The following is a 24604-nucleotide window of genomic DNA, read 5'->3' on the forward strand; positions in this document are numbered from 1 at the left end:
TTACAATCAATATAGACGAATGCATGTATTAAATTTGCAAAGAAGCAATGGATTCTCTTCTTGCATGGTAAGTAGAAAAATTAGAAAATGTTATGTTGGAGAATCTAATGATTTTTTAAGAACCTAATAATTATTCTTAAAACTGACAACATAGTTATAAATAGAAGGATCTTATTTATTTTAATATTACTCTGGAGTCCCTGGAGTAAAGATCCTATCCACTCTGATTCATTCTAATTTATAAATCTTATATCGTCGTTACCACCATACAATAAAAAGTCAAGGGATACTGTATGTATTAATCCATATGCATGAAAGTATTTATTGATTGTGCAAACAAAGTGTTTCTTATTTTTGTATCGTAATAGTCATAAATGAAAACAATAATATCCACTGTTTCTTTTAAAAAAATAAAACATAAAGTAAAGTTGTCACTCTGACAAATTGAAGAAAATTTTGGAGGAGAGCTCCTTAGCTGTCCTGACCTTTTATTATATCAGCTTTAATCAGCTATAAAATGAAGGAAATAAACACAAAATGCATTCCGTATCTTACAAATATAACCGATTTTGATCCTTAATTCAACTCCGAGTCCAACAAGGGTTTAAACTTATAATTATTCAGCGTTACTCTCCATAACACATACACAAATACATTGTTGCTTGCACTTTATGGCTTAATGTACATAAATTGAATATCTAATTGTAAATTTCTTGTTTCAGTTTGTAAAGACAAATGGCCATATTGTGACTCAATGAAAAAATATTGTTTCTCTGAATATACTGGTGGGAACTGTCCACAAACATGTAATAAGTGTCCAGAAGACATTAGTACCACAACAACAAGTAATACGTTTAGACTTTTTATATTTTATTTGTTTTCTAATCATGAAGGAAATAATACTCGAAAATATTTAGAGAATAAAAAAGTATATATTCAGGTAGCATCTTCAAAAGACTCTTCCATTTTTTAAACATGAAAATAGTTAATTAATGAAAGAGGTTCTATGGGTTCTTTCTTTTTAAGTTTATCCGTCAGGCACCAACTTTTTTGTGTAATACGTGGGTATTTTTTTAATATATATTACGGGTTCTAATGTATAGAATGGATAATAACCAAATCTATCTCGAATGCATTATCATAATAAATTAAACATCTAAATGTAAATTTCTCGTTTCAGTTTGTAAAGATAAATTGCCATATTGTGACATTTTGAAGGAATGGTGTTTTTCTGAATATACAAGTGACAACTGTCCACAGACATGTAAAAAGTGTCCAGAAGACATTAATACCACAACAACAACTTCCACCACGGCTATTACAACCAATTCAGGCAATTATTAGTTAAGCTTTGCAACATGATCAAAAATGTCAAATGTCTTATATTTCAGATTGCTTTGACAAATACGAAACGTGCGGTAAATATTTATCTCATTGTTCCGATAAGATTATGACAGACAATTGTCCAAGCTCATGTAAGTTGTGCCCTGCACAAGAAAAACCACAATACCATAAAAAGTAACAACTTAAAAGCCTGACACAAGTAATGAGCCTAGAATTTTCAATGTATAATATATATTATTAACCATTTACTTCTGCTTAATAAATTATTTATTAAAACCAAATACTAATTTTGTTTAAGATTGAAAACAACAAAATCTACATTTCCAATCGTTTTGAAAATAAGGATGATTGATTTTCAATTAAAATGATTATATATTTATGGTTTAAATATAAAAAAATATTTATTATTAACTTAATCTATCTGTTTCAATTTGTATATAAAGTAAAACTAATATTCAAATAAATTTAATAAATTATGAAAATAATACATCAAAAATATTAGTTAACATCTTTTTATAATTCAGTTAGTGAACTGGATAAAAAATAGATTCCAAAAATTAAACGTTATAATATACAAAATTTATATTTTCTTCACAATATTTATAAAATTCCATAGGAGTTAAAATTGGTTGGGAGTTATTTCCTTCTGAACAATGATGTAGACTTGCTTTACTCACTTAACGTTGAACTGTATCTCCTAAACCATCACATGGTGCTTTTCCATGACTTGCAGCAAAAATTCCTTTATTTCTCAAAAATAATAAATTTTGAAATATCCCTTACGTATCAAATAACTTGAGACGTCATGGCTATTTCATAATTTATTATACTAAGATGAAGGAATCCATAGCTGACAAAAAATATATTTAGGGCATTTTTGAGTTAGCAAGGTTAGGCCTTACCAATTGAGCAAATGGAGCTAGACGAAATGTGTCTCAATAATGGGAAATAAGAGTCAAGACTCCAATATTAGATCTATTTCCACAAAAAAAACAACAACATGAAATCTATTATGGAAGCAAATGGTACAGTTATTATAGCAAGAAGAAGAGATCTCCGATTTAATCAATGAAGACAAACGATGTCAGGATCCATTGACCCCCAGTGATTCATTACTGCATGTCAAGTCTTCTATCTTAAACCCTTTTTGTATTTAAAGAAATTATGCTATTGATGCCCATATTCAATTTAAGTTCCTTGGAAGTTTTATTATTTGTTCAGCCATAAACCTAGACAGAATTTTGTATGAATTGTTGAGTACTGTAATGGGTCTCCAGTGGCTAAAATTGGAATGGTTTCCCTTCTTCAGAATTGGTGTTATTCTTCCCTTTGTCATTGAACTGGGCATCTTACCTTTATTTTCCATTGTTTTACCAAATTCTCGCATGGAAACATTTAGTAAACTTTGCCAATAATTACATCCAGACCTGAAGCTTTACTATCTTTATATTTTTTGAGTAATATTCTTCTTAATAAACATTTTTGTATATGATTCTGCGCCATTTGTCGACTTTTTGTAAAAGAAGTCTTCCAGACCCAACAATCGCCTGGAATTCAGAATGGAAGTAGCTTATAATATCTTAAGGTTTAATTTCTATGGGATGCGTTGTTTCCTACAATAACTTTGGCTTCCTTTTTTGCTTCCACAAACTCTGTCACTCGAAAAAAATTAATTGAGTCTTCCATAATCGAACAAGCAAAAATTGAATTTCTATCTATTTGAGGTTAGTTAATCTTGGAATTCCTTCGTTTTCATTAAGATAGGCGATCAATATAAGTGGTATAGAATTATCCACGTCACATAAAATAGAACACCAACGTTGACGAATTTTGTGCCACTCGCTAATAATAGAATATTCTTTTCTGCAGGATGTTACTTTAATTTTTTTTTTCATTTATTAAAATCAAGACACCTCTTCTTAAACCATTACCCGTAAAAATTGAAAGAAATTCGTCGGTAGAACTTTTTCTACATGTAGAGGACCAATGATAAAATTTGTTTCTTTAATGCATGTCTTTCTCTCCGGTACCTTTGACCCCTGACGTTGACGGAGATTTTTTTTTAATGGATAAGTTCATTTTCATTGATAAATTTTTTCTGTTTTCTTTTCAATGAACATTGTGAGCAAGTTCGATATCCTAAAATAAGATGCACCAACCAGTCCATGTTTGATTCATTTACATTGCTTTGTCCATTTTTCTTAGATATATTATCAGATTCAATATAAATTGTTTCCCCCACGGAGGACATTTTTTTTATGCGATCTTTGCACGCTGATATACTCTTTTTTCTCCAGCAATTTCTTCCTTAACCGTTGCTCTCAACCATAGGAAGTTCTGGTGTAAGACGATCAGCGATTGTCATTTTAAGAGCCTGTTCATATTTGTAAGTTTTCAATCTTTTTTCAGTAGAATATTGTTTCGTATACCCAAAATTGAAGCATTTTTGACATTGAAGTTTGACTCCAGAAAATATGGTTTTTATTCAGATGTAGACTTGAGGCCATAATCTTCCTTAAAGATGTACCTGGATAGGCATTGCGTGGACCCTGAGGTCCTTGGCCGTTTGGCAGATGTTGGCCAGAGGGTTATCGTTTATCTTCGTACACACACTCCTTATGAGGCTCTGTATGGGCTAACTTTAGTATTCCCGACCTGTTATGATTGACAAAGGATTCAGTTTCGTTGTAGAGCTTGTTGTTGTTATATATAGTAGTCCTACTGATCCCGAAGTTACGTGCAATTACGAAGGGATGATCACCAGCTTTGATACGTAAAACGATTTTGTAACGACCTGCCCCACCTTCTACTAATGCACTAGTTAATATTAAACTCAAAGAAGGCATCAAAAACCAAAATCTTCTGTTATTTAGGCGAGGAAAAACCATGTCAGGAGTCCCCAATATTAGGGCGACCAGCCAATTAACCAACCCCCCAATTAATACAGGTATTACTAATTATGATAAAAGCATGAACGGTTATAATAACATTATAAATTTGAGAGTCCCCAAGTACGCCCCAGGCTGAGACAGCCTCTAGATACATCCCCATCAGCTAATACAATTTATTTAAATAAATAGGCTTTCTCTTTGATGGCTTTAATGAACCACGGGGCAATTTGGGGTAACATCTCCCAAACTCACTTATATCGGGTTGACTCTTTGCCCAATCCACTTAATTGTAGACCTCCAAAATATTCCTGTACCTCTGATGTGTGAACCATTCAGAACCCAACCCTCAGTAATGTTAATTTTACCAAAATCAGGGATTTCCGAAACCTGGTTGCTTTCACCCCGCGGCACTTACTTTTGTTGCCCTATACTGTAAGACTAACTCCCTCAGAAAACATATCATTCATTTGTAATACCATTGATTTAAAAAAAAAAAAAAATCAACAGTAGGTACCGTAGGCCTTAGTGATACCCTACTTTTGGGTGTCAACCCTAAATTGAGCAAATTTGCTGCAACATAAGTATTGACCTACTTTGGTGATGTCAACCCTACTCTGAGCAAATTGGCAACAACATAAGTAGTATGTGTCTAGAGATTAGTTAACCCAACTTAGACTATATATTTTGTATTTGTAGCCCTCAAACTCCTTCAAGACTGTGCACCTGGCAAATAACATACCCACACTAGCTATAAGCCTGCTCACATTTAATAAATGCCATATACATTTAATTTTTAATAGCTTACAAGAGTTCCTTATACTTAATTTCTAAAATTAACGCACTTATTATACCAGAAATCTAATACTAATGGATTCTTATAAGCACATTTCCATCTATAACCCTCTCTCCCCACTCCAGCTAATATCACGTTAGGATGAAAGTAAGCTTAGGAGTAAGAGTGTGTTTTTAGTTCTCCAACCTTTCATTAAAATTTAGGGATTTAGTGAATAGATCTATCATGTGAATCTATCCTGCTAGCTTTATACCAAATCCACCAAATTTTTAAACAGGTCCTCGACTGCATCAAGTAATTTGTTCACTTTCCCTCCATTAACTGATATAGAGAACGCTTGTTTGTCTAGGGAAGCCGGAGCAATACAGGCTGTGCCTCAGTTTGGACCTCATGGAGGATATGTTTAGTTTTACAAAAGGGCGGGAAATACAAAATTACTTTTTCCAAACAAATATCCCTTTTACATGCTTAACAATCTGCCAATATGTGATTCTTTTTTTCTTTGTTAAGGTCAGTGGTTCCAAGCCGCTGGGTTCCTACTCCAACTCGTGAGCACAGATGTCAGGTATTTATAGAGCAAAAATGACGGCGTCAAAACATATATTTTATTTTGGTTGCCAATACCAACGCCATAATTGGAGCTCAGTACAGTGATTCTAATCGTTTGAGTATCCCAAGTATTACCCTGAGATACAATTTGTTTTTCTTCAAAATGAAAAATAAGGATTATATTCTTATGTATAACTTAGAAAGATGAACTTTAAAGAAATTTTAGGGATTCAACAACATAACTAATGGGATAAAATTCTCAGGTTTTGCTAATAGTCAGGGGGAGTAGGCGATTAAGCCCCTTATACAGCAAAAAATAAGCCTATCCCCAAAAGTGTCTTTGAAGGTATAGTGAGGATCAAAGGGGATCTTATAATGGTTTCCTGGCATCCCTAGAGGGTTTGAGGATCATATGTAGTGAAGGAAAATTGTATGAGCTATAACTCAAACTGTAGATAAAAGGGAATTACCTAGTCCAAGGGGAAGAATCGACTTAAAGTAGCTTTATCCACCTTAAACCCTCCTCAAAGCCAAACTACAATTTCATCCCGAATGCCGGGGATAACTGCAAAAAGGTTAGTAATTACTGTGGCGCCCCAAAAGGATATTTGGGCCAAGGGGAGGACGTAACCTAAAAAATACCTCCCAGAAATAGTGCATAGGTAGGAAGATTCCGGCTGAGACTAGAGTAACAAGGCATATTCCTAGCAAAGAGCCAAGGTTTCATCCTGACGTGATATTAGCTGGAGTGGGGAGAGAGGGCTATAGATGGAAATGTGCTTATAAGAATCCATTTGTATTAGATTTCTGGTATAATAAGTGCGTTAATTTTAGAAATTAAGTATAAGGAACTCTTGTAAGCTATTAAAAATTAAATGTATATGGCATTTATTAAATGTGAGCAGGCTTATTGCTAGTGTCGGTATGTTATTTGACAGGTGCACAGTCTTTAAGGAGTTTGAGGGCTACAAATACAAAATATATAGTCTAAGCTGGGTTGACTAATCTCTAGACACATACTACTTATATTGTTGCCAATTTGCTCAGAGTAGGGTTGACATCACCAAAGTAGGTCAATACTTATGTTGCAGCAAATTTGCTCCATTTAGGATTGACACCCAAAAGTAGGGTACCTACTGTTGATTTTTTTTTAAATCAATGGTATTACAAATGAATGATATGTTTTCTGAGGGAGTTAGTCTTACAGTATAGGGCAACAAAAAGTAAGTGCCGCGGGGTGAAAGCAACCAGGTTTCGGAAATCCCTGATTTTGGTAAAATTAACATTACTGAGGGTTGGGTTCTGAATGGTTCACACATCAGAGGTAGAGGATTATCCTGGAGGTCTACAATTAGGCGGATTGGGCAAGGCCATCAAAGAGAAAGCCTATTTATTTAAATAAATTGTATTATCTGATGGGCTGTATCTAGAGGCTGTCTCAGCCTGGGGCGTACTTGGGGGACTCTCAAATTTATAATGTTATTATTACCGCTCATGCTTTTATCATAATTAGTTATACCTGTATTAATTAGGGGGTTGGACATGGCTTTTCCTCGCCTAAATAACAGAAGATTTTGGTTATTGATGACTTCCTTGAGTTTACTATTAACGAGTGCATTAGTAGAAGGTGGGGCAGGTCGTTACAAAATCGTTTTACGTACTTCGGGATCAGTAGGACTACTATATATAACAACAACAAGCTCTACAACGAAACTGAATCCTTTGTCAATCATAACAGGTCGGGAATACTAAAGTTAGCCCATACAGAGCCTCATAAGGAGTGTGTATACGAAGATAAACGATAACCCTCGGGCCAACATCTGCCAAACGGCCAAGGACCTCAGGGTCCACGAAATGCCTATCCAGGTTCATCTTTAAGGAGGATTTCGGCCTCAAGTCTTGAGTTGTCACAAAAGTTCAGGACTTTACACAGACAAAAGAGGCTGGAATGATCTAAGATCCTCCTTAATAAATTGAAGAAAAGCAATAGGAAAGTTCTCATTTTTTTGGATGAAAATTTTTCACATTTGACTCAGTCAGCAACTCCCACAGCAGTGACTTATGTTTATGTATAACAGGTAGACATTTTTTTTTGTTGTGTAATAATAATTTTGATTTATACATCTAAAAAGTTTTAAGTGCCAGGAGACTCCATTATCGCCGTTATTTAGGATTTTTGTATAATGGTGTTCCACTTTAGTAGATTTAAATCATATCAAGGGATTGTTCCTTTTTGTTATTCTTCTCTCATTCTCTCTTTATCTAAAGAGTTGTATATGAGTAATATACGAGAAAAATTAAACGGAACATTTGCAATGATACAATTTCTATAACCTGCCGAAAATATCTCAGATGAGACTTCAAAGTCAAAAACAAATGGCAAAGGATATGCAAATGTTCTGAAAATATGTAATTCCTTTCATAACAATACTGCATTCGAGTAATCCTGGGAATTAGTTTTTAAATAGGACACGTTTGTTCTCTTAATGGAACATAAAGAAAGTTTACCCAATAAAGAGGATAATATTTAGCATATTGATGGGTATGATATTGCTGTGAATTATGAATTTATTGAACACAATCCAGCTGGATCTAAACTGAGATTTGGGAAAAGTCTCAAGCCTGCTTTTATACCAGATTCCCTGTTAATGTCAGAAGAAGGATCTATGATCTTAAAGAAAAAAAAAGTTAAATGTAAAAATGTATATGATACATCTGAATAAAAACCATATTTTCTGGAGTCAAACTTCAATGTCAAAAATGCTTCAATTTTGGGTATACGAAACAATATTCTACTGAAAAAAGATTGAAAACTTACAAATATGAACAGGATCTTAAAATGACAATCGCTGATCGTCTTACACCAGAACTTCCTATGGTTGAGAGCAACGGTTAAGGAAGAAATTGCTGGAGAAAAAAAGAGTATATCAGCGTGCAAAGATTGCATAAAAAAAATGTCCTCCGTGGGGGAAACAATTTATATTGAATCTGATAATATATCTAAGAAAAATGGACAAAGCAATGCAAATGAATCAAACATGGACTGGTTGGTGCATCTTATTTTAGGTTATCGAACTTGCTCACAATGTTCATTGAAAAGAAAACAGAAAAAAATTTATCAATGAAAATGAACTTATCCATTAAAAAAAAATCTCCGTCAACGTCAGGGGTCAAATGTACCGGAGAGAAAGACATGCATTAAAGAAACAAATTTTATCATTGGTCCTCTACATGTAGAAAAAGTTCTACCGACGAATTTCTTTCAATTTTTACGGGTAATGGTTTAAGAAGAGGTGTCTTGATTTTAATAAATGAAAAAAAAAATTAAAGTAACATCCTGCAGAAAAGAATATTCTATTATTAGCAAGTGGCACAAAATTCGTCAACGTTGGTGTTCTATTTTATGTGACGTGGATAATTCTATACCACTTATATTGATCGCCTATCTTAATGAAAACGAAGGAATTCCAAGATTAACCAACCTCAAATAGATAGAAATTCAATTTTTGCATGTTCGATTATGGAAGACTCAATTAATTTTTTTCGAGTGACAGAGTTTGTGGAAGCAAAAAAGGAAGCCAAAGTTATTGTAGGAAACAACACATCCCATAGAAATTAAACCTTAAGATATTATAAGCTACTTCCATTCTGAATTCCAGGCGATTGTTGGGTCTGGAAGACTTCTTTTACAAAAAGTCGAAAAACGGCGCAGAATCATATACAAAAAGTGTTTATTAAGGAGAATATTACTCAAAAAATATAAAGATAGTAAAGCTTCAGGTCTGGATGTAATTATTGGCAAAGTTTACTAAATGTTTCCATGCGAGAATTTGGTAAAACAATGGAAAATAAAGGTAAGATGCCCAGTTCAATAACAAAGGGAAGAATAACACCAATTCTGAAGAAGGGAAACCATTCCAATTTTAGCCACTGGAGACCCATTACGGTACTCAACAATTCATACAAAATTCTGTCTAGGTTTATGGCTGAACAAATAGGAGGAAATTCTCAATAAAAGGATTTGGGTTCATCAGAAGGGTTTTTTAAAGAAAGGAAAATATATAATGTCTCTCGGAATATTCGTGCTTGTATTTACTCGGTCGCAGAAAGACAAAAATTTAGAACTGTAATTGCAATCGACTTCTCTAAAGCGTTCGATTCTATTACACAGGAACAAATACCAAAAGCTGTTAAAAAGCTCCTACCAAGGAAGCTTTTTTAATCCTGTACGGGCATGATTATATAATAAAATATCATCTATATCAGTTAATGGAGGGGAAAGTGAACAAATTACTTGATGCAGTCGAGGACCTGTTTAAAAATTTGGTGGATTTGGTATAAAGCTAGCAGGATCGAGTCACGTGGTAGATCTATTCACTAAATCCCTAAATTTTAATGAAAGGTTGGAGAACTAAAAACACACTCTTACTCAATAAAACTGAAGGTTCTCTAAAAATAAACCCGTATTCACCTCAAATATTTTTGGATTTATTTATAGAACGAAACTAAGAATGATAAATAACTCAAAGAACTCTGAGTCTGTTGCTTCTTGATAGTTGGTCGACCGCTCCTTTTTTTTTTTGTTTTTTTACATTGTAAAACCAATCTTCCGTAGAAAAAAATACTGACCAAAATAGTGGAATTCTGACCTAATAAAACTTCCAAGGAACTTAAATTGAATATGGGCATCAATAACATAATTTCTTTAAATACAAAAAGGGTTTAAGATAGAAGATCTTGACATGCAGTAATGAATCACTGGATGTCAATGGATCCTGACATCGTTTGTCTTCATTGATTAAATCGGAGATCTCTTCTTCTTGCTATAATAACTGTACCATTTGCTTCCATAATAGATTACATGTTTTTTTTTTTTTTGTGGAAATAGATCTAATATTGGAGTCTTGACTCTTATTTCCCATTATTGAGACGCATTTCGTCTAGCTCCATTTGCTAGACGTTGGTACGGCCTTACATTGCTAACTCAAAAATGCCCTAAATATATTTTTTGTCAGTTATGGATTCCTTCGTCTTAGTATAATAAATTATGAAATAGCCATGACGTCTCAAGTTATTTGATACGTAAAGGCTATTTCAAAATTTATTATTTTTGAGAAATAAAGAAATTTTTGCTGCAAGTCATGGAAAAGCACCATGTGATGGTTTAGGAGATACAGTTCAACGGTAAGTGAGTAAAGCAATTCTACAGCATTGCTCAGAAGGAAATAACTCCCAACCAATTTTAACTCCTATGGAATTTTATAAATATTGTGAAGAAAATATAAATTTTGTATATTATAACGTTTAATTTTTGGAATCTATTTTTTATCCAGTTCACTAACTGAATTATAAAAAGATGTTAACTAATATTTTTGATGTATTATTTTCATAATTTATTAAATTTATTTGAATATTAGTTTTACTTTATATACAAATTGAAACAGATAGATTAAGTTAATAATAAATATTTTTTTATATTTAAACCATAAATATATAATCATTTTAATTGAAAATCAATCATCCTTATTTTCAAAACGATTGGAAATGTAGATTTTGTTGTTTTCAATCTTAAACAAAATTAGTATTTGGTTTTAATAAATAATTTATTAAGCAGAAGTAAATAGTTAATAATATATATTATACATTGAAAATTCTAGCCTCATTACTTGTGTCAGGCTTTTAAGTTGTTACTTTTTATGGTATTGTGGTTTTTTCTTGTGCAGGGCACAACTTACATGAGCTTGGACAATTGTCAGTCATAATCTTATCGGAACAATGAGATAAATATTTACCGCACGTTTCGTATTTGTCAAAGCAATCTGAAATATAAGACATTTGACATTTTTGATCATATTGCAAAGCTTAACTAATAATTGCCTGAAGTGGTTGTAATAGCCGTGGTAGAAGTTGTTGTTGTGGTATTAATGTCTTCTGGACACTTTTACATGTCTGTGGACAGTTTTTACTTGTATATTCAGAGAAACACCATTCCTTCAAAATGTCACAATATGGCAATTTATCTTTACAAACTGAAACGAGAAATTTACATTTAGATGTTTAATTTATTATGATAATGCATGCGAGATAGATTTGGTTATTATCCATTCTATACATTAGAACCCGTATTATATATTAAAAAAATACCCACGTATTACACAAAAAAGTTGGTGCCTGACGGATAAACTTAAAAAGAAAGAACCCATAGAACCTCTTTCATTAATTAACTATTTTCATGAATAAAATAATGGAAGAGTCTTTTTGAAGATGCTACCTGAATATATGCTTTTTTATTCTCTATATATTTTCGAGTATTATTTCCTTCATGATTAGAAAACATATAAAATATAAAAAAAGTCTAAACGTATTACTTGTTGTTGTGGTACTAATGTCTTCTGGACACTTATTACATGTTTGTGGACAGTTCCCACCAGTATATTCAGAGAAACAATATTTTTTCATTGAGTCACAATATGGCCATTTATCTTTACAAACTGAAACAAGAAATTTACAATTAAATATTCAATTTATGTACATTAAGCCATAAAGTGCAAGCAACAATGTATTTGTGTATGTGTTATGGAGAGTAACGCTGAATAATTATAAGTTTAAACCCTTGTTGGACTCGGAGTTGAATTAAGGATCAAAATCGGTTATATTTGTAAGATACGGAATGCATTTTGTGTTTATTTCCTTCATTTTATAGCTGATTAAAGCTGATATAATAAAAGGTCAGGACAGCTAAGGAGCTCTCCTCCAAAATATTCTTCAATTTGTCAGAGTGACAACTTTACTTTATGTTTTATTTTTTTTAAAAGAAACAGTGGATATTATTGTTTTCATTTATGACTATTACGATACAAAAATAAGAAACACTTTGTTTGCACAATTAATAAATACTTTCATGCATATGGATTAATACATACAGTATCCCTTGACAGCACAAAGGAAGTATTGTATAGATTCTTAACCTAGAGTTAGAAATAATTTGTTTCCTGTGCTCCCACTTTTCACAAGTGGCGCTGGAAACTAATTCACAAGTGGGTTTATATTAAAACGACGTAACATAATGATAACAACATTATCACACAACTTTTAATAAGAAATGTCTTTCAAAGAGTGGCAGGACAATGGCTCCTGTTCCGGCGCCTATAACCGGCTTACTATAACTCAGCTGCATTTGTTCTCAAGTTCCTTGTAATAAAGTCTATGTAATATTCTTATGAAGAAATACCTTACTTATGATTTTTAAAATACCCGATTCTACCCGAATCTTAAGTTCAATTATCCGTAATTATCCGGTTCCAAAAAATAAAAAGCCAATCCCTATCATTCTTATATTTTTATACATACTATTTTTTAAACCTTTTGTTGTAACCTGTGTCGGGGGAGTAGTAGAAAGAGTTGACCGTTGATCGCATTTATATTTTGCTTTAACTTTTAATGCATCTAATTCCGTCATTCCATTTCTTTGACCAATTTGAATTCCAGATGGTACAAATCTTAGTGCATCCATTGTATTATTATCCGACGTTTGAAAACTATTTTAAAATTATATAAACATAGAAGGAATTGATGCATTATTTAGGTACTCACTCAGCCAATCCATAATGCATCACAGATCCATAATCGTAAGCATACCCAAAAGTGTCTATAGTAAAACCTGAATAACAATCATCAAAAGTTGTTGCATTTGACCAGGGTTGGCATTTGGGTGGTGTGACAGTGGCATTATCATATATGTTTTAAAAAAATTGTTTAAAGAATCTCTCTGAATCCTATCCCAATGTATTTTGACATAACTATCTCGGTCAGGTCATGTTTGCTCATGAGCATATCTTAGAATATGGAGCATTTCGTGTTGTACAATTCCTGAGACCTAAAGGAAAATAAAACTTTTTATTGTATGGTGGTAACGACGATATAAGATTTATAAATTAGAATGAATCAGAGTGGATAGGATCTTTACTCCATGGGCTCCAGAGTAATATTAAAATAAATAAGATCCTTCTATTTATAACTATGTTGTCAGTTTTAAGAATAATTATTAGGTTCTTAAAAAATCATTAGATTCTCCAACATAACATTTTCTAATTTTTCTACTTACCATGCAAGAAGAGAATCCATTGCTTCTTTGCAAATTTAATACATGCATTCGTCTATATTGATTGTAACCAAGGACAGCAAAACATCCTCTCTCATTGTTCTTAATGTATACATAATTTTTCTCTCCATTCCTAGGAACCCATCGCACACATGTTTTATTTTCTATTTCATCCATAGCAGATTGGATTAAACTCAAATCCGCCTTACTGAATCCTTGAGCTAATGTATAGGGAACTGTATTGTTGGGCCACACCTTTCCTCCTAAAAGATTTCTTGATCCAATTCCCTTGTAGCTATACTTATCATGGATGATTCGACATCGAGCATGGCTCAGTTCTATTTAAAAAAGATATTGATTACTTGATGAAGATTTTGACTAACACAAAATGAATCTACCAGAATATGTCCCTTCAAATGTTGTGAAAAGAAATAAAACAATGTACTTGTACCACATCTTACAAATTATTGGTAAATTGAAGAGCAAGACACACGTATTTATACATAAAATGTGGATCATTCGTTTTTATCATATGTTTCACTTAATTGATATTCATATTTACCAGGATAATCGCAAGTAGATCTGAAGTGCTTATAACTATGTGTCGTTGGCTTTGTTTACAGATATAATTGTGATGCATTTTATGACTAACTATCTTGTGACATAATTTTCTATATTTTGTTGACATTGTATATTTAGAAATATTCAAAAACATTTCGTTACCTTCATGAAAAACAATACAAATTCAAATTTGTATCTTGGTAAAACCAGTTGGACTATTTATGATGAGGTGTTATAAAGGACAAGAACAATGCTATTCCTCATCCGAATGTAGAGTCCCTCAAGGCTAGCAGTGTGATGGAGTAGGTCTTGTATCCCGAAGAGATTATCCTCAATGCCTTTGACACATTCAGCCACTTCTTAGAGGTTATTATAAAGACTAAAGAGGACACATTAAGTTAATTAATTCCTAATGCATCCATTTATTTGCAAATTAAGAATGGTACATATTTATTCTCCCAGATAATAAAAATATATGAGTCCTGAATTTTAAGCATCGTATTCTAAATAAATTTGGATATGCACCGTGTAGATATTTCTTATTGTAATATATTAGAGCATTATTGTATTTTAGGTATTTAAAATTTGAATTAAGTTTCAAAAATACGGAAGAGCCTTCGTGGAATTAGAAGCTATCGTACTCCAGGTCGAAGGTTTACAGAATCTACGAATAGTGGAAGCTAACCGGCCAGTCTGAACCGAAGTTCCACAAGGCAAGAAGCGACAAGAAGAGGAATCCCACGTGTCTGGGGAGCTTCAAACGATGGATTGAGGCGAACCCGCTTAAAAACAGCGGAGTCACCCCAAGGACAGTCCAGAAGGCGGTAAAGATCGACATAAAGTTAATCTCCTTCAAAAAATTAAAGAAGCACATCTTGAAATCGAAGATGAAGGAAGTCTGGTTGACTAAGATGCGCAAATTATTGAATTTCCTCAATCATAAGCGTCGTCTTGTAACATTCTTCAGCGACGAAAAGAAGTGGACCGTAAACATGGTAAACAACAGCTAAAACAACGGCTTCTTAGCTGACAAGAAGGAGAAGGTCCCCATGGTGTACACAACCAAGTTTTCGGTCTCAATCATGGACGCTAGTGTTCATCGGATCTTACGGACGGTGATGTTGTCGATCTTCTTCAATCAAAAAGAATGGGAAGGCGCTGACTTTCTTTTTGGAGGAAAGTTTGCGTGATGCAACAAAGGTGACGACGTGTTTTATTTACAAAAAAAAGTATGTACATGGAATATTAAAAGGTTATAAATATACCAAAAAAAAAAATTAAAAAAAATAAGCACAAGAATCGAGACAAATAAGAAATATATTGCTGTCTTGATTCGATTTTATCAGTTGTAAAAAAATCCTTCTTTGTCTTTTTCGTCAATTTTTATATCTTTATCAATATTTTTTATTTTAAACCGGTGAAAATTATTATGAAAAAAAATATATCTACATAATAAATATTTTTAATTATTTGTCTGCAAAGATCCAGCTGGGCAGGCTTCATTTCACCTATAATCTTTTTCCCATGGCATGTATGAGAGAGTGGCAGTTTATTCCTTCAGAATGATTTACAGTCTATCCTGAAGACACAAGTCATTCATTCTGGACAGAGATTAATGGAAAAAAAGTTTGTTTTCCAACAAAACAAGCATCCAAGCTCTGCAAAAACTTTTTGGAAAAGAAAGAATCCTCTCACATCTGATCTATTATGCAATGGCTACCTCTATCTCCTGATTTGAGCTCATAGAGCTATTGTGGGAACATCTGGAGAGAAAAGTGCCTCGCAAGTAAGTTGAACATTTTGAAGAATGCTTGAAAGGATATACCCCTGCCTATCTTGAAAAACTAACAGCAATAATGCCAAAAGTCTGCAAGGTAATTATAGCGGGTAGGGAGGATTTTTTCATGAAGCTAAAGATTTCAACGAAAATTTTGATTTTTTTTCTTTTTCTTCATTTTAAAGGCAAAATTACTGTGTTACCTGATCATAAAGTCATAGGTAGCTAGAAAAATAAGTTAAATCCTTTTTTTTCCTAACTTATTCTTACCAGTGTATAAATGGCTATTTTTTTGCCTATCGATGTGTTTGTCTCTCAGGAGCTATTTTATTTTAGATGGTTTTATTCCTAATAGATTCAGTTGTTCAAATATAAACGTTGAATCAATCATAATATTGATAATATTTTGAAATAATAAAACTTTACTCTTAAAATTCGTTATTTACGTTCCGAAGATACTAATATCCTTATACTGATTCTAGTACCAATATAGTTGTAGATATTTGAATCCTATTCGAACATTGTAAAAAGCCGAATTTTAGTTCGGGGTGGGGCATGGCTCAGAAATGTGATGACTTTTTTAATAAATGTTTTGCCCGTGTACATCTATGTACTATTTGTTAGAGTTTGAATGCTTAAGCATGATCTCAATTTATGTTGTTCTACAAAAATTTAGAGTCATTATACTATTTTACTTGTCTAATATTAATAAACAGTCTACAGTCATGTGTGTAACTCAATATATTGTTTTATAAATAAGATGTTTGTCAAATAGAATGTGTCACTATATTATCTATATGTTTGCAAACATTAAGTTTATTCTTTGAGATGAAATATTGAGCCATAACTTGTTTTGAATACAAGTAGAACAAAAAGCCGTATTCTCCCAAAATATTTGTTGGATTTATTTATAGAACGAAACTAAGAATTGTAAAAAAACTCAAAGAGATCTGAGTTTGGTGCTTTTTGATTGTTGGTCGATCACTCTTGTTTTTTTCTATTATTATAAAATGAAGCATTCAAACAATAAAAATACAGACCAAAATTGTGGAATTCTTTCCTTATAAAATTTCCAATGAGCTAAAATTCAAAATGTGCATCAATTGCATAATTTCTTTAAATACAAAAGGTGGTAAAGATAGAAAATCTAGACATGCAGTAATGAATCAAAGGATGTCAATGGTCCTCCTAAAAATTGAATGTAGCTGTAAATTAACTTTGGGAGTTGCATAGTAAGCGTTTGGGCCTCCCTATAACTTAAGAAGGAGGATAGTGTCTTCTATGAGGGGGATCAATGATGATAAAAAGTTTACTGTTCAGTTACAAATCTAAACATATTGTAATTAATATGCTTGGCCCAGCAAAGACTGCGGATGAATTATATGATAACACACTTCATGCGTTTGTGGACTACCCTGCCATCTTTATCCTCTAAAATTTTGTATCTATAAACCTATGAGAGTCACAAACTTTAACAATATAAATATGTTACAGGTATTATTCTTTTTGGAATTTCATCGAAGAACAATGGAACTTCTCCGGTAAGAAGGGCCCTGGACTTTGCAATTCTTAAATATAAATCCCTCATCTCCAGCCGGCTAAATACCCATCAGCCTATTCGGCAAGATGAGTTGAGATGTATCATCTTGGCAGCTTCCACCCGCTATGTCTCTCTTACAAGAAAACATTTCTAAGTCAGGATGTGAGTAATTGAATATTGCAGGAAAATAAATCCGGTTTTAAGCCTTTCTGAATAGCTTGTCTAAATTATTTTAGAGCAAGAATATCTTGTGTCGGGGTAGTAGTAGAAAGAGTTGACAGTTGATCGCATTTATATTTTTGAATATCCATACTCTTGATATGAGATGAGGATAATGAGTGGCGTGTAATTCCAGACAGGGGAATAGAGGCACATTTATATCGACAAATCCGACAAACCATCTGTTTTTCATCTGTTAAGTATATTCCAAATTCCTTGACCTCCATTTTCAGAAATACAGACAGAAGGGGACGTTATTTTAGGCATTTTATTCAGTTCTCTATCAACATTAAGCATCTAATATTATTTTAATATTGCATAATAAAGGCGGGAATGATAACGTTCTTGATAGAAGAAGATGTATATTATTTAATCAATGATGCCATAAGTATTTCTTCCCTTCTCCTCGCACGCTTTTGTATTTTTACCAAAATTATCAACCTTATCCATCACCAATAAATAAATATTTATAACGGTATCAATTAGCAAAATTGTATTAAATTTCTATATTTAAAGGGATTTGCAGGTAAATTGGGACATTATTTAATAGGCTATAACTCCTGAAATATTTATTTTACAGAATTTTAGTAAAAAGAAAAGTTTTTCATCCATCAATGGAGAAATGGATCATTCGATATGTCCACCGTTGACGGCAGACTGTGTCGAGGTGGATCAGAATGAGGAGCAGGCCGAAACGACATGTGTGGAATTTACCTTGACCCTGTACTTTAAATCGATTTCTTGAGGTAAGCCAAACTGTTGTTGGGCCTTGAGAGGAATTTCTTCTTTAACTCCCCCAAAAAGAAGTGGTCCATAAGGCTCAAATCGGGAGAGCTTTATTGTTGGTTTTCATCCACGTGTTGAGTATGTCCTTCAGCACCTTGCAGTAATTGTCAGCGCCTTCCCATTCTTTTTGATTGAAGAAGATCGACAACATCACCGTCCGTAAGATCCGATGAACACTAGCGTCCATGATTGAGACCGAAAACTTGGTTGTGTACACCATGGGGACCTTCTCCTTCTTGTCAGCTAAGAAGCCGTTGTTTTAGCTGTTGTTTACCATGTTTACGGTCCACTTCTTTTCGTCGCTGAAGAATGTTACAAGACGACGCTTATGATTGAGGAAATTCAATAATTTGCGCATCTTAGTCAACCAGACTTCCTTCATCTTCGATTTCAAGATGTGCTTCTTTAATTTTTTGAAGGAGATTAACTTTATGTCGATCTTTACCGCCTTCTGGACTGTCCTTGGGGTGACTCCGCTGTTTTTAAGCGGGTTCGCCTCAATCCATCGTTTGAAGCTCCCCAGACACGTGGGATTCCTCTTCTTGTCGCTTCTTGCCTTGTGGAACTTCGGTTCAGACTGGCCGGTTAGCTTCCACTATTCGTAGATTCTGTAAACCTTCGACCTGGAGTACGATAGCTTCTAATTCCACGAAGGCTCTTCCGTATTTTTGAAACTTAATTCAAATTTTAAATACCTAAAATACAATAATGCTCTAATATATTACAATAAGAAATATCTACACGGTGCATATCCAAATTTATTTAGAATACGATGCTTAAAATTCAGGACTCATATATTTTTATTATCTGGGAGAATAAATATGTACCATTCTTAATTTGCAAATAAATGGATGCATTAGGAATTAATTAACTTAATGTGTCCTCTTTAGTCTTTATAATAACCTCTAAGAAGTGGCTGAATGTGTCAAAGGCATTGAGGATAATCTCTTCGGGATACAAGACCTACTCCATCACACTGCTAGCCTTGAGGGACTCTACATTCGGATGAGGAATAGCATTGTTCTTGTCCTTTATAACACCTCATCATAAATAGTCCAACTGGTTTTACCAAGATACAAATTTGAATTTGTATTGTTTTTCATGAAGGTAACGAAATGTTTTTGAATATTTCAAAATATACAATGTCAACAAAATATAGAAAATTATGTCACAAGATAGTTAGTCATAAAATGCATCACAATTATATCTGTAAACAAAGCCAACGACACATAGTTATAAGCACTTCAGATCTACTTGCGATTATCCTGGTAAATATGAATATCAATTAAGTGAAACATATGATAAAAACGAATGATCCACATTTTATGTATAAATACGTGTGTCTTGCTCTTCAATTTACCAATAATTTGTAAGATGTGGTACAAGTACATTGTTTTATTTCTTTTCACAACATTTGAAGGGACATATTCTGGTAGATTCATTTTGTGTTAGTCAAAATCTTCATCAAGTAATCAATATCTTTTTAAATAGAACTGAGCCATGCTCGATGTCGAATCATCCATGATAAGTATAGCTACAAGGGAATTGGATCAAGAAATCTTTTAGGAGGAAAGGTGTGGCCCAACAATACAGTTCCCTATACATTAGCTCAAGGATTCAGTAAGGCGGATTTGAGTTTAATCCAATCTGCTATGGATGAAATAGAAAATAAAACATGTGTGCGATGGGTTCCTAGGAATGGAGAGAAAAATTATGTATACATTAAGAACAATGAGAGAGGATGTTTTGCTGTCCTTGGTTACAATCAATATAGACGAATGCATGTATTAAATTTGCAAAGAAGCAATGGATTCTCTTCTTGCATGGTAAGTAGAAAAATTAGAAAATGTTATGTTGGAGAATCTAATGATTTTTTAAGAACCTAATAATTATTCTTAAAACTGACAACATAGTTATAAATAGAAGGATCTTATTTATTTTAATATTACTCTGGAGCCCATGGAGTAAAGATCCTATCCACTCTGATTCATTCTAATTTATAAATCTTATATCGTCGTTACCACCATACAATAAAAAGTTTTATTTTCCTTTAGGTCTCAGGAATTGTACAACACGAAATGCTCCATATTCTAGGATATGCTCATGAGCAAACACGACCTGACCGAGATAGTTATGTCAAAATACATTGGGATAGGATTCAGAGAGATTCTTTAAACAATTTTTTTAAAAACATATATGATAATGCCACTGTCACACCACCCAAATGCCAACCCTGGTCAAATGCAACAACTTTTGATGATTGTTATTCAGGTTTTACTATAGACACTTTTGGGTATGCTTACGATTATGGATCTGTGATGCATTATGGATTGGCTGAGTGAGTACCTAAATAATGCATCAATTCCTTCTATGTTTATATAATTTTAAAATAGTTTTCAAACGTCGGATAATAATACAATGGATGCACTAAGATTTGTACCATCTGGAATTCAAATTGGTCAAAGAAATGGAATGACGGAATTAGATGCATTAAAAGTTAAAGCAAAATATAAATGCGATCAACGGTCAACTCTTTCTACTACTCCCCCGACACAGGTTACAACAAAAGGTTTAAAAAAATAGTATGTATAAAAATATAAGAATGATAGGGATTGGCTTTATATATTTTTTCGGAACCGGATAATTACGGATAATTGAACTTAAGATTCGGGTAGAATCGGGTATTTTAAAAATCATAAGTAAGGTATTTCTTCATAAGAATATTACATAGACTTTATTACAAGGAACTTGAGAACAAATGCAGCTGAGTTATAGTAAGCCGGTTATAGGCGCCGGAACAGGAGCCATTGTCCTGCCACTCTTTGAAAGACATTTCTTATTAAAAGTTGTGTGATAATGTTGTTATCATTATGTTACGTCGTTTTAATATAAACCCACTTGTGAATTAGTTTCCAGTGCCACTTTTGAAAAGTGGGAGCACAGGAAACAAATTATTTCTAACTCTAGGTTAAGAATCTATACAATACTTCCTTTGTGCTGTCAAGGGATACTGTATGTATTAATCCATATGCATGAAAGTATTTATTATTGTGCAAACAAAGTGTTTCTTATTTTTGTATCGTAATAGTCATAAATGAAAACAATAATATCCACTGTTTCTTTTAAAAAAATAAAACATAAAGTAAAGTTGTCACTCTGACAAATTGAAGAATATTTTGGAGGAGAGCTCCTTAGCTGTCCTGACCTTTTATTATATCAGCTTTAATCAGCTATAAAATGAAGGAAATAAACACAAAATGCATTCCGTATCTTACAAATATAACCGATTTTGATCCTTAATTCAACTCCGAGTCCAACAAGGGTTTAAACTTATAATTATTCAGCGTTACTCTCCATAACACATACACAAATACATTGTTGCTTGCACTTTATGGCTTAATGTACATAAATTGAATATTTAATTGTAAATTTCTTGTTTCAGTTTGTAAAGATAAATGGCCATATTGTGACTCAATGAAAAATATTGTTTCTCTGAATATACTGGTGGGAACTGTCCACAAACATGTAATAAGTGTCCAGAAGACATTAGTACCACAACAACAAGTAATACGTTTAGACTTTTTTTATATTTTATATGTTTTCTAATCATGAAGGAAATAATACTCGAAAATATATAGAGAATAAAAAAGCATATATTCAGGTAGCATCTTCAAAAAGACTCTTCCATTATTTTATTCATGAAAATAGTTAATTAATGAAAGAGGTTCTATGGGTTCTTTCTTTTAAGTTTATCCGTCAGGCACCAACTTTTTTGTGTAATACGTGGGTATTTTTTTAATATATATTACGGGTTTTAATGTATAGAATGGATAATAACCAAATCTATCTCGCATGCATTATCATAATAAATTAAACATCTAAATGTAAATTTCTCGTTTCAGTTTGTAAAAATAAATTGCCATATTGTGACATTTTGAAGGAATGGTGTTTCTCTGAATATACAAGTAAAAACTGTCCACAGACATGTAAAAAGTGTCCAGAAGACATTAATACCACAACAACAACTTCTACCACGGCTATTACAACCACTTCAGGCAATTATTAGTTAAGCTTTGCAATATGATCAAAAATGTCAAATGTCTTATATTTCAGATTGCTTTGACAAATACGAAACGTGCGGTAAATATTTATCTCATTGTTCCGATAAGATTATGACTGACAATTGTCCAAGCTCATGTAAGTTGTGCCTGCACAAGAAAAACCAAAATACCATAAAAAGTAACAACTTAAAAGCCTGACACAAGTAATGAGCCTAGAATTTTCAATGTATAATATATATTATTAACTATTTACTTCTGCTTAATAAATTATTTATTAAAACCAAATACTAATTTTGTTTAAGATTGAAAACAACAAAATCTACATTTCCAATCGTTTTGAAAATAAGGATGATTGATTTTCAATTAAAATGATTATATATTTATGGTTTAAATATAAAAAAATATTTATTATTAACTTAATCTATCTGTTTCAATTTGTATATAAAGTAAAACTAATATTCAAATAAATTTAATAAATTATGAAAATAATACATCAAAAATATTAGTTAACATCTTTTTATAATTCAGTTAGTGAACTGGATAAAAAATAGATTCCAAAAATTAAACGTTATAATATACAAAATTTATATTTCTATATTTTCTTCACAATATTTATAAAATTCCATAGGAGTTAAAATTGGTTGGGAGTTATTTCCTTCTGAGCAATGCTGTAGAATTGCTTTACTCACTTACCGTTGAACTGTATCTCCTAAACCATCACATGGTGCTTTTCCATGACTTGCAGCAAAAATTTCTTTATTTCTCAAAAATAATAAATTTTGAAATAGCCTTTACGTATCAAATAACTTGAGACGTCATGGCTATTTCATAATTTATTATACTAAGACGAAGGAATCCATAACTGACAAAAAAATATATTTAGGGCATTTTTGAGTTAGCAATGTAAGGCCGTACCAACGTCTAGCAAATGGAGCTAGACGAAATGCGTCTCAATAATGGGAAATAAGAGTCAAGACTCCAATATTAGATCTATTTCCACAAAAAAAACAAAAACATGTAATCTATTATGGAAGCAAATGGTACAGTTATTATAGCAAGAAGAAGAGATCTCCGATTTAATCAATGAAGACAAACGATGTCAGGATCCATTGACATCCAGTGATTCATTACTGCATGTCAAGATCTTCTATCTTAAACCCTTTTTGTATTTAAAGAAATTATGTTATTGATGCCCATATTCAATTTAAGTTCCTTGGAAGTTTTATTAGGTCAGAATTCCACTATTTTGGTCAGTATTTTTTTCTACGGAAGATTGGTTTTACAATGTAAAAAAACAAAAAAAAAAAAAAAGGAGCGGTCGACCAACTATCAAGAAGCAACAGACTCAGAGTTCTTTGAGTTATTTATCATTCTTAGTTTCGTTCTATAAATAAATCCAAAAAATATTTGAGGTGAATACGGGTTTATTTTTAGAGAACCTTCAGTTTCATTGAGTAAGAGTGTGTTTTTAGTTCTCCAACCTTTCATTAAAATTTAGGGATTTAGTGAATAGATCTATCACGTGACTCGATCCTGCTAGCTTTATACCAAATCCACCAAATTTTTAAACAGGTCCTCGACTGCATCAAGTAATTTGTTCACTTTCCCCTCCATTAACTGATATAGATGATATTTTATTATATAATCATGCCCGTTCAGGATTAAAAAAGCTTCCTTGGTAGGAGCTTTTTAACAGCTTTTGGTATTTGTTCCTGTGTAATAGAATCTAACGCTTTAGAGAAGTCGATTGCAATTACAGTTCTAAATTTTTGTTTTTCTGCGACCGAGTAAATACAAGCACGAATATTCCGAGAGACATTATATATTTTCCTTTCTTTAAAAACCCTTCTGATGAACCCAAATCCTTTTATTGAGAATTTCCTCGTATTTGTTCAGCCATAAACCTAGACAGAATTTTGTATGAATTGTTGAGTACCGTAATGGGTCTCCAGTGGCTAAAATTGGAATGGTTTCCCTTCTTC

General features: G+C 32.6%; 2 protein-coding genes and 1 long non-coding RNA gene across 3 annotated transcripts; 1 reads left to right on the plus strand and 2 right to left on the minus strand.

Moving 5' to 3' along the window:
• Window positions 1–11241: 11241 nt before the first annotated feature.
• LOC139904731 (uncharacterized) lies at window positions 11242–13315 on the minus strand. Its single transcript, XM_071891497.1, has 5 exons — window positions 13171–13315; window positions 12928–13115; window positions 11946–12068; window positions 11455–11606; window positions 11242–11396 (listed from the first exon to the last, which is right to left on the minus strand). The coding sequence occupies exons 1-5, from the start codon at window positions 13188–13190 to the stop codon at window positions 11334–11336; spliced, it is 546 nt and encodes a 181-aa protein (XP_071747598.1). The 5' UTR covers window positions 13191–13315; the 3' UTR covers window positions 11242–11333.
• A 100-nt stretch (window positions 13316–13415) lies between these two features.
• Window positions 13416–14139, minus strand: LOC121125549 (uncharacterized). Its single transcript, XR_011782052.1, has 3 exons — window positions 14077–14139; window positions 13682–14016; window positions 13416–13453 (listed from the first exon to the last, which is right to left on the minus strand). It is a non-coding gene; the product is annotated as an uncharacterized lncRNA (long non-coding RNA).
• Window positions 14140–19935: 5796 nt separating this feature from the next.
• On the plus strand, window positions 19936–21144 carry LOC121125548 (hatching enzyme 1.2-like). Its single transcript, XM_040720745.2, has 4 exons — window positions 19936–19993; window positions 20053–20387; window positions 20616–20899; window positions 20955–21144. The coding sequence occupies exons 1-4, from the start codon at window positions 19936–19938 to the stop codon at window positions 21142–21144; spliced, it is 867 nt and encodes a 288-aa protein (XP_040576679.2).
• The last annotated feature ends 3460 nt before the right edge of the window (window positions 21145–24604 follow it).

Source organism: Lepeophtheirus salmonis, chromosome 10 (genome assembly GCF_016086655.4).
Source record: "Lepeophtheirus salmonis chromosome 10, UVic_Lsal_1.4, whole genome shotgun sequence".
NCBI lineage: Eukaryota > Metazoa > Arthropoda > Copepoda > Siphonostomatoida > Caligidae > Lepeophtheirus > Lepeophtheirus salmonis.

Excerpts from the sequence above, each read along its gene's own strand:
- LOC139904731 (XM_071891497.1), bottom strand. The coding sequence starts at position 13,190 with ATGCATTATGGATTGGCTGA. Across the intron at positions 13,116-13,170 it reads ATGCATTATGGATTGGCTGA|TTTTCAAACGTCGGATAATA; the intron begins GTGAGTACCTAA and ends ATTTTAAAATAG. Across the intron at positions 12,069-12,927 it reads AACAAAAGGTTTAAAAAATA|TTTGTAAAGATAAATGGCCA; the intron begins GTATGTATAAAA and ends TTCTTGTTTCAG.
- LOC121125548 (XM_040720745.2), top strand. The coding sequence starts at position 19,936 with ATGTGGTACAAGTACATTGTTTTATTTCTTTTCACAACATTTGAAGGG. Across the intron at positions 20,388-20,615 it reads ATGGATTCTCTTCTTGCATG|GTCTCAGGAATTGTACAACA; the intron begins GTAAGTAGAAAA and ends ATTTTCCTTTAG. Across the intron at positions 20,900-20,954 it reads ATGCATTATGGATTGGCTGA|TTTTCAAACGTCGGATAATA; the intron begins GTGAGTACCTAA and ends ATTTTAAAATAG.